Here is an 11426-nt window from a genome sequence, read left to right as displayed (position 1 = left end):
CCTTCATATAAGATTACTGATTTGTGAAAAAAGTGCCCGTGTGTCCTTATGATGAAGACGGTATGGTTCGTATATCGACATATTTATAAGATTTTTAATGATCAATTTGCAATTTCAAACATCTAATGTAGTCTTAGCCCTTACTGATCTGTTAAAATCTGTCTGATCAAACCAAGCAATGTACAATAATTGTACATTGCTTGGTTTGTAAATTTTTACAAACTGATTAATTATTAATGTATTAATAAAGTATAAACTAATTTTATATATTGATTTTTAGAAAAATTAAAAAAGACATATTTACATTGAAATCATTTTTCATAATTTTTGGCAGTTTTTATTACAATGAACATAAAACACACACAAATTGACAAATAATATGAATTGTAAAATATAATTAAAAAAATACTTAGTTTAAACAATTCGCTGGAAGTTGGCAGCACTGCTTTCGATAAGTAAGACAGGATATAAACATTTCAGCAGTTCTGTCAGTTTCACATCATCGTTACTATCTATATGAATAGCTTTATCTGTGACTAAATTCCTAATATAATCTAGCGTAATTACCATGTTAATACTTTATACTATGCTCTTTGATAAATACAAATTATTTTAACAAAATGGCTGAACTATAAAGACGTGTTTCGATTTTTGTATCAAAATGGAGCTATTTAGCGAGTGTTATTATCAAACAAACGAATTTTCAAGTTGTTCCGACGTAAGAAACATTTCTTGTGGTGAGACAGTGTTTAGTACGGAGAGACTTAAGATTTACGATTCAGGACCTTGTGAGGCCCAGGAAGTGTCTATTATCGGTTTGAAGTGTTATAGACTTATTCACAAGCCTTTTTCAGACTTTTCATTTTTGTGCAATAACAAAAACATGCCTGTGTGAGTGTAAAATGACTTAGCATCCTCTATAAACTTTAAAATCCTTTAAAAATGAATAATATACAAGTTTTTCGTACGCGTAATCGCAACGAATCAAAAATGTTCTCGCCAGTAAACTTTTCCATTACCAATTATTCCACGGACGCCCAATCCAAAGCAATGAAAAGCCCTTTGGGAGACACACTATTATTTAATAATTTGCACTTAATTCCGGACCCGTTGAAAAAGAATTTAGCTGATTCAGTGATAACAGGGACAATGGAACAAAGAAAAGACCCTGATAAGCTCGAGAAACCCCCATCAACGACTGAGTCTGGAGCGTTAGGTTCTCTAGGTGGCATTACAAACTTTATTTCGGGTGTTTTCAATGTTATGACCGCTATGTTTCAAAAAAGAGCTTCTTCACCCACCACCCAATATTATGATTGTTTCGACGCTGTGGATGACGGACAAATTGCACCGTCTCTACCTTGGCATCCAGCCAAGTTCGAGGTTCAAAATAGGAATTCAACTGCTAATTCCAATGATATGGATAATATGACTGTAATCACTAATTGCAAGGATAAATTAAACAAAGTACACTTAATGCACAATGGAAACATTCAAAAGTGTCCGGCAACAATGTATGTTGAGCCCAAATCCTTAGAAGACTCATTTGAAGATGCATTTTGCCCAGAAAACATTGTTCAGTTAGCAAATGACACCTTAATTGAATGTTACAGTGCATATAATCAGCATCAGCAAGAATTAGTTGAAGTCCAAGCCCCAGTTATTAAGACTGAGTTTTGTAATGAATCTATGGATATTGTTAAGATTTTACCAGAAACTGATACAAAGAAAACAGATACAGATAGAACTGAAAATGATTTAAATATGGTAACTTGCAATTCAACAGAAAGACAAATTGTATCTACTTGTGAGGATAAGTTAAATAAATTAAAAGAACTCTTACAGTGTAAACATAAACAGAATGTAAACTCAGTTCAAGAAACAACAGCTATACCTATTAAAGAAGTAATATCATCTTCATTTGCCAATGAAATTGATGCACCTCGAGAAACAAAAAATAGTTTTGATGAGGTGAATGGTAGATTTTACTCTTCATCTGTAGACAGTGATGATTCGTTTCAAATTGTATTCACAGATCGGAAAAGAATACCATCTGATTGTGAGTCGGAAGATTCCTTTATTGTGTTTGATGAGTCACCAGATTGTTACACAAATATTGATGTGTTTGGTTCCGATTCGGAATCGGAAACAGAAGATTCAGGTTATGTTATGACATGTCTTAATCATTCGCTATCAAGAACTTTTGGAGATTTAACTGATGATAGCTTGTATGCAACTGACGTTGTTGACTGTGCTATACAAACGGGTCATGCAGTTGAACCAGAAAAGATAAATATGTCAGATACCACACAAAGCAAAATTCTAACAGAGGACAAGAAACAAAAGCCATCTAAAAAGGTAAGTTGTTTTTATCATACCAACAAAATAATGTGTACTAAATTAAAAATCCTACAAAAATATAGAATATAATTAGATATATTTAATGTCTCGCCTTATCCAAAGTCTATTTGAAGTCTACTGTGGTATACCACTGGACTTCATACATATCTTAGGCTTATGATATTAGTGTTCCAACATGGACTATACAAGACAAAAAATATTTATACTGTGGTATAATTTATACTGAGGTATATGTATATTAAATACGATTTTCCATTACTATTTCCATAAGATAAGCATAATGCATTGTAACACCTTAGTTACCATACAGTGAAGTAAATAACTAGAAATAACCAATAAATAATTAATAAGCAATCTAGTTTTCGATAAGGTGATTGTGTTTATAATCAAGCATTTATCAACAGAAATATATATTTACAAATTTATACCAATTTGGTAACAAATAATAATTTTAAAACAATGGTATAAAAATATAACCCTATAATTTTGATAACCGTGCATCATTTACATTTAGCTGTGTGCCTATGAATTTCAAATAATTATCGTAACGCCGGATATGTATATGAATTATAATTTATCTGCGTGAACAATCCACAAAATCGGTATGAGAATATTCCTTAACGCAAAACACATGTATAATTCCATTGACATATATTTTGTCTTATTTATAAGCATGAAAAGACGATTATCGAATTCAATGTCTGATTCTCTGCTATATAACAATTATTCCAGTGACGAGATGTTTTGTTCCTCATTATTAAATAAAATCTAGGTGAATAGGAAAAGGCTATCGCATTTTTATTAACAAGAGGTACTCGTATCTAGACCAAGCGCTAAATGGACTAGATGTTTCCAGTAAAACACGGCTTAAACCTTGAATGCCGTTCATAAATGTCCGATAGGAAATTCCAATGATAAATATAAGCCACATAATTTTGCAAATAAATATTAAACTGTCGCATGTATTTACGAAGATAATGTTGTCATGCATTAAAACATTTCATTGCGGTGATTTTGAATAGAAATAGACAGTAGCTTTTGCGAACCTTTTGATAATGTTTTTGTATACGATGTAGGCCTCAGAATCGCAGCCAAATTTATTGTTAGGGAGTTTTAAAAAGCGCTGGTCCGTGATTCGTACATCAAAGAATTACTATGGCTATATATAGGTTTGGAAGAAAAGGTAAAAAGTCAAAACTTTGTTAAATTAGAAATTTACTATAATTATCTTTTGGACGCCATATTAACTTAATTGTCACGATATTCATATCTGATTCATTGTAGACGATAATTGTCAAATCATGATGAATATTCAGATACAGTACAGTAACAATTACAATTAAAACTTTCTACGTTCCGTAATTCCCACGAGGAAGTTACCAGTCGGTCAACTGACCGTCCGGTTAAACTTAACCGCCGGTCATCAATAAATGTCCCAATATACCTCATTTACATTAGTGAAGGACAGAGTTTGCGAAGGTGATAAATTTTCCTGTATACTCTTTCCCCATTTTCCTACACCGATGTCGACAAAGTAAATTCGCTTACGTGCTAAGCTACACGACAACATCTTAGCAAATACATAATCTGTGACATGGTGTAACCATAATTAAAATATAAATAGCTGAGAAAACATAAAAGTCTTAGAACTTACGTCACGTTAACAATCAATGAATGTATTTGTTATTGTTTTGGTTTTAATTAAAAGTTATTTAATATGCATTTGAGTAAATATCGTTGCAGGCTAGTCATGTACAAAGTAATAGCTGTCTTTTAGCAAGAATGATTTTTAAAAAACCTTACAAAACATGGAACAAGTAGCATTTACGCCTTGTTTGACCAGTTCGCAATATATTTCTAGTTCTGTATACATTGCTGAGATAATATCATAAACGGGGATTCAAAATAGATATTTTTATGGATGCTTTAAAATCAATTACTACTTACATATTTTTTTACTCCTCACGCATCTCCAACAAAATATGAATTTGTTGACAAATTAATTAAATGAAAATATAAATAATACTGGATGCTTTTAGTATGCAAAAATATGTGCCCAGCGACTTTTCTACCCGGTCTTTGGGCGTAAGTAGTGACTCTAAAGACAGTTGCGCCGCAGCAAAGCCAAAGTAATAACTTTTTAGTTAATTTAAGATCGTTGTAAATCGCTAGAGAGCTTAAAATATTAGATACTAACACAATCAATAATCATATTACGTCAAACTGATAAAGCTATTCCAAAATATTTAGTGGCGCTTTCTATATTGTAGTGTAATTGATAAAAAAATATCTTATCTTGTTCAATATAAAAAGTTTATCGATAAAGCAAATTTTGACAAAAATATCCTTGATCAAAAATATTGAAGTAAAATCCTGAGAAAATACTCCTTTACAATTAAAATGTTATTTAAACATAATTTTTTATTTATTATGAAACAATTCTTTTTATGAGTGAATGTTTTAAAAAAATTCTGACACGGTACTCCAGTTCCGAAGAGTACTGTAATGAAATACTCGAAAAGGGTACCAATTAATCATCACTTCCCTATATCATGATGCAACAGCTGAGGTCGTTAGGTAACACTCTCATTGCATTTCTATTAAATACTTTGTATCATGCAGGCACGAAGGTCGATTGTGTTTGTACCTAAATCGGAATAACGACCTCGGCCTGCGATTACACGGACCAAATACAACGCAGGCCCCTGACATTAGGCTTTTAAATGTCCTCTATTTATGGAGATTTAGTTTCTTTTCGATTTCATATACCGTAAAAGAGGCTTTATATTATGTCTCGGATTATTATGGTATATATAAAAGTACTAATTATTCTGTCATCACATATTACTGTAGTGATTGTCTAAGGCTGATATGTCAACAGACACATTAATATGATAACCCAGGCCAGACGATGACTATTTATCCTTATATGAAATATAGAGAAATTGTTGTGTAAACAAAGAGTTTTGAGATGACGTGGCGTCAGAAACCCCGAAATTATTACGTTCTTGCGTTTCTTGCGCTTGCATACCTATGGCTTCGCTGAGTAACGCGTGTTGCTACATCCGAAATTGTAGAAGTTATTGATACAAACCGTTGGTTTATAGAAAAATTATTGATAAACGAGCCCTTTGTATAAATATAGACCGCAACTACATACATATAAATTGATATTTCTTGATGTAAATTACAAATATGTCATAAATTAATTAATCAATATACGTTGTAGTATTGACGGTTAATATATAACATATCTTGTTGTTTGTGAAGGTCTAATTATTTAGCTTGAGTCATTTAGAAATTGAGTCGTTTATTTCAATTAGATTTTCTTTTTACAATTCCTATAAGCGTTCGAATGTTATTAAGAAATCTACAATACTTAAACACGTGTAATAATTATTCAAAATCTAATATACATATTTAATTCTTTTCACTAAATGTCAAAATGTATATTTATGTAAATTATTGCTTCACCTTGAAATATTAGAAATACTTGATAAGACACATGCGAAAATGTCGACATCGTTTGACCGCAACTTTATCTACACTTGTAATGTCAAAAGATGTTTTGGTAAATTTGACGAATCACTTTACCTTAAAATAAGCTGCAATTTTGTTTATATCGTTCTTTACGACTTGTATGGGGTACCCTAGTAATATTAAGGAGACGCATGGTTTTGGACTTCTAAATCTGATTATATTAGATGCATGATGTAAAATGATATTGTCTTAGTTTCCAGTGGGTCCCAGACCCCAGTGAATTACATTCGGTTATGTTAGGTTGTTAAATGATTGAAATAAACTTGCACTCCGGCCGGGAATCGAACCCGATACCCCTCATCTAGCGGTCACTTAATAAGACCGCAATGCGAGACTTAAAAAGAGGTGGAGGAGGCTAACCTATAACCTATTTGATATAAAAAGTACACATAATATAATAACAGCAAAACGTGTACATACCTCTATATGTATTGCCATAAGTTTTACCGAAAGATTGTTTTCTCTCTCTCTCTCTCTCTCTCTCTTTCTCTCTCTCTCTCTCTCTTTCTCTCTCTTTACCAATTTGAACTTCTCAGAATAAGCGTAAGGTCATTGCGCGTGAAACTGTCTCGTGACGTCACGTCGTGACTCGGCTGATGACGACACTGGTAGTAATAGAACATGATCGGTTGTAATGAATGAATCACGTAGGATTCACCAAATCAAACGTTTTATTGTATGTCTCATATAGTCATGTATATAATCGTATAGATCATGCTAATAGTAATAAAGAATCGCAAACATTTCCCTATAGAAATATGGTCGACTTTTCTTCAACAAATTGAAATCTTCTGTTTGCATTGAATAGGCTCTAAAGCTACTGAACTAATATGTAAAATCCGTTCGAAAGTAGAACCCTTAATTATTCCTGATGATCATAGACTATAGAATATTTTATTAGATAACAATATAGACTACAAATGCGAAAAAAATTGCATTGCAAGTCTATTTGCCGAGATTGCTTTAGGCTTTAGAAAACCGTGCTACGACTGCATGTAGAAAGATGTACGTGTATGATCTTCATGCAGATTAAAAACGATTATTTTAATAAAAAATACTTAAACCTAAGAACATTTTTTGTAGCTAGTGTGAGATATCTTTATACAGCAATGTAAAACGAAACCTGTATTTACTTTATTATTATTCATGTTACTTTCCATTGTACATAATAAGAGTATATTTTTATTCCAGGTCCGTTTCTCTACCGACCCACCGAAGGTCCATGTGATGAGGGTGTGGGCTTTTGCAGCTCGACAAGCGAGAGCTGGTCACTGGGAAAGACACGCTTTGGACCGGGATCGATTTAGACGAAGGTTTGAAATTAACTATTGTACATCGGCAATATATGTCCAATAGATAGGTAAACTAAAATACATAGTTTTAACCGTTACACTTCCAAAGTTAATGTTTTTATTTTTTATTAATCATACAATCAGTCTTTGCGACTATAAGTAGATACGTATTCTTCTTATGTCTCGCAGCTTTTCGAGTAGTTTCTGGTTAGCTGTCCTGCTAGCTGATTGGGGTGCTTTTGAAGTCTTAGTTTGTACTTATTTATTTTTACCCATGTGTGATTATTCCAAAGTTAATTTATTACTTAATATCTAAAATAACTAATTATTTATCTTCGAATGGACAATGGACTGCTTATCATTTGCTTGACTGTATAAAAATCTTATTATTGAGTTTTATAATTTAATTGCAGGATAGCGGACGTAGAAATGGGTATATCCTGGGTTCTGAAGCCGCAACACCGAACTCGTGTGATGTTCCAACGCTTTATGCCTTGGTGGAATGCTGAAAAGCGACGAGAATTAGAGGAAAGAAAAGCTCTTGAAAGCAAAAAAGAATATTTAGAGAAGGAGACAGAAAATAAAGAAAATGTAGCAAATAAAGAATTTAGTTTAAATGAGAAGGAAAATACAGGTGATATAAAAGATAATATTTCATTAAAAGAAAATACAGATTGTGGTGAAAATACATCGTTAAACAATATGAGTGATAATAGACTACAGAGTGATGAATCACATACATTAAATAGGTTAGATTGCAAGGGTTGTGATCCACAAGTCGAAAATATTAGTAAGAGTAAGATGGAATTGATACCTATAATTGAAACTGGCCACAATAGAGAAAAATGCAATAGTCTTCAAGATGAACAGAAATGTACAGATAAAGAAGATGAGTCTAATCATTTAAATGGATTTATTAAAGAAAAAGCAGTTAATGTTACAGAAAATATCGATAATGGCCTTGATTCTGATAATAATGTGGATGACACATGACAAAGGAGTAAATTTCCTAAATGTTTTGTTAGTGGGTAGTTGTAAATAAAAGAATCCATACTTATAATTATTCAGAAAACACATGCTAAACAATAAAAAATATTGTAGTTATAAAAATATAGAAAACTGATACCAAATTCAAAACTGTCATGCCTCACTGGAATATTTTTTAAGGTTTTTCGGAAAGATTGGTATCAGTGTTAGTGTATGGGGCGTGGCTTGCTATGACACGCCTTTGGCGCTGATATTGGTGCCAATATTAATAAAGAAGCAATAAATATACAGCTTTATCTAAAAACATCGAAAAGAAATCCTAGTGTTTGCTCAAAGTGTATTTTAAGTAATACAGTATGAAAAGTGGCCTTACATTATATAGTTTGAAAAAGATTTGGGTTATTGTGAACCTCTTAATCGGGTTTGGAACTTGTTGATAAATAAGGTGTGTCTATTGTCATATACATCAAGATAACTGAATATAAGGATTCTTTTATTTATCAACAGTCGTAATAAATATAGATATTATTTTGCATAAAACATATAGAAAATATATGAAATAAATGTCAGATATGCATTCCTATACGAAAAAATATTGGTTAAAATGAAGGTAATTAAATAAAACGAAGTTAGGGGATTTTGTTAGTAAAATAGGGATGCTAAGTGCCTCAATCTAGTTATCTAGATAGCACAAATGAAAAATGTAATATATGTTAAATAAAATCTATATAGTAATATATCTATCTTATATAAGTAATCGCCAAATTTGTTTGCTGTTAAAGAGTATTTTTCAAAAAATAAATTGTAATTTTGTTTGAAATTTTGAGATCATATATTTATTGGTAAAATCTTTTACAAAAACATATATTGTTTAAAATGTATATTTCAATAGTGCTTGTGTAGTGCATTTGGCGGTAACCGTAAAAATATTGATATTATTTAGTTAAGTATTAACATCACAAAATCCACAAGAATATAAAATTTCACTAAACATTTAGATTTTTGTATGAACGCCATCTAGTGTCATTGGGATGTTAAGATTCATAGTCGTTATTCCGATACGGAGCTTTCATAGACAGATTTCGTTAAGCCTCTTATTTTTTTGACCTACCCTCAGATTGGTATCTCGATATGTGTTTATTTTTCTTATCAAAGCACGTGTAGTCTCTGTTAAGATTAGTTCCATTATCCATGTTGAGAGCTATACCATATGTATATAAAACTAAAAATATATGGGATACATTTTATAACTAGTATATTTTGAATTGGTGCGAGAAGAGATAGTAGCTCATTATACAATTTATCTTTTTCACAAAAACACTAGATGGATCTATGAGCCTCGCTAACTACACTAGGCATGAATTCCATTCTCACATTGTATAACCATTTCCAGGCTATCATCTTGCCGAAATATAACTGCTCATCTGATCACTAGTTTATATTGTGTTTTGTGTATTAATTATTTATTATTGCATTTAACGAGACCAAAGGTAGACATTATCTCAAATCACACAAATATCGCCATCTCTCAAGTACTAAAAATAGTACAAACATTGTGGTAATATCTATGTATGGCAAAAGTATATTTTAAACTAAAAATATAAATTGGCTTAGTAAAAAAAATTGTTTTCGTACTATTGTAATATTTGGCGTTTCTTTGTTTTGTAAGCACGTTGTTTTAAAATAAAACCACATAATTCCAAAAAAATACTTTGACGGTTCTTTATATTTTTGTGCTTTGATGATACGTGAAAATAAAATTTTATCCATCCTATGTCTACTTAGGAATCTGTATAACTATTTTTAACGCTTATAAACAATATTCATGTAAATACGTGTATAGTATCTTATTTCCATGTACCTTATAGAATACAAATTAAAGTGTATAATATAATTTTAACAAGGGGTTTGGTTTAATAAACAATAAACGAAAATAATCGTGTTTTTTTACTTGTGCTTGCCTGGAAGAGATCGGTCGAAAGCGATAAGGCCGCCAGTTGCCCTTCTTTTCATTTAACTATGTTCAATGTTTATATTGTAATGTAACGTAGTTTTAATAAATAAATACTTTTTTTTTTTTTTTTTTTTTTTTTTTTTTTTTTTTACTTGGGGAAATGCTTTGCGCATACCCTTCCGCGGCGCGACTGCTTGGTGCAGAAGGATTATGTGGGACTCGCCATTGTGCATACCCACTAAAACCCCAAGGTGCCACCAACAATCGCCTTATGCGGGATGCGGTAACAGCAGAGCCTTATCCGCTTCCCAACACGCGATGCGGCGGTTGCGTCCGCCTCTTCCCGCCCATTGTTGATTTGTGAGGATGCTTGACACAGCAAGCATCTTTCACAGACCGGGCCATACGCATTTACAAATAGCTAGGGGAGATCGGGTCCAGTACTTGCAGGGATGGGTCATCATCCCTTCTTTTAGACGCATGGACCCCTGCTCCCCGCTTAGGCACTTTTTAGGCGGCGAGAATTTGGTGAGCGCGTCGCGCGTTTATGCGACGGGCCTGCGGTTTTCTTCGCCGTCGCGGATGGGCATCGGGACAAAGCTCCCTGGTCCTTTCCGCCTCTTCTTTTATTTTCATGACCGCCTCGCAGAAATTATAAAATATTTTCCACGGGCCGTCATTTCTCGCGCTCACTAAAACCTTCAATACATTTGGAAGTGTTGCGTCCTCGCCCTGGAGTGCATCCAGCAACGGTCCCCTTTCCACGTCCCATGCTGGGCAGTCTCTCAGCGTATGCTGGGCGTCATCCGGGCTGTCTCCGGCACAGTGGTGGCAGGTTGGTGCCTCTTCACACCCTACTACTCTGTGCAGATAACTACCGAAACATCCGTGTCCGGACAGGATCTGCACAAGACGATAGCTGAGCTGGCCCCAGCGCCTCCTTACCCAGTGTTGGAGCAGGGGTCTGAGGGCTTCTATAGTATATTTACCGGCAGTCGCTCCCGCCAGCTCCTTTTCCCACTCTGCTAGCATTTCTTGGGCTTCCAGGGCTCGCCAAGCGTTTATTTCTTCCAGTGTGGGGTTGCTTCCTCTTTCCCTGGTTTCGGCTCTCCGCCAATATACTTCGCTAAAAGCAACCGCGTCGAGATGCCAGGGTGCGGTACCGGCTATGACACACACTGCGTCATAGGACACAGTGCGGTACGCCCTCGCAACCCTGGCTGCGATCACTCGCTGCGACTGCCTGAGAATCGTGCGATTGTGCCTGGTAAGTTTGTCGGCCCATATTGGGC

General features: G+C 33.8%; 1 protein-coding gene across 1 annotated transcript; it reads left to right on the top strand.

The window, feature by feature from the left end:
* The first annotated feature begins 582 nt into the window (after positions 1-582).
* LOC111000718 lies at positions 583-10114 on the top strand. Its single transcript, XM_022270268.2, has 3 exons — positions 583-2358; positions 7093-7214; positions 7607-10114. The coding sequence occupies exons 1-3, from the start codon at positions 943-945 to the stop codon at positions 8184-8186; spliced, it is 2118 nt and encodes a 705-aa protein (XP_022125960.2). The 5' UTR covers positions 583-942; the 3' UTR covers positions 8187-10114.
* Positions 10115-11426: the final 1312 nt, after the last annotated feature.

This window comes from Pieris rapae, chromosome 15 (genome assembly GCF_905147795.1).
Source record: "Pieris rapae chromosome 15, ilPieRapa1.1, whole genome shotgun sequence".
NCBI lineage: Eukaryota > Metazoa > Arthropoda > Insecta > Lepidoptera > Pieridae > Pieris > Pieris rapae.
Note: the sequence above shows the minus strand (reverse complement) of the source record. Positions and strands in the feature narration are given on the sequence as shown.

What these genes read in the sequence shown, in the direction of transcription:
- LOC111000718 (XM_022270268.2), top strand. Translation starts at nt 943, where the DNA reads ATGAATAATATACAAGTTTTTCGTACGCGTAATCGCAACGAATCAAAA. An exon ending in AACAAAAGCCATCTAAAAAG is followed by an intron (nt 2,359 to 7,092) that starts GTAAGTTGTTTT and finishes TTTTTATTCCAG; the next exon opens with GTCCGTTTCTCTACCGACCC. An exon ending in CGGGATCGATTTAGACGAAG is followed by an intron (nt 7,215 to 7,606) that starts GTTTGAAATTAA and finishes ATTTAATTGCAG; the next exon opens with GATAGCGGACGTAGAAATGG.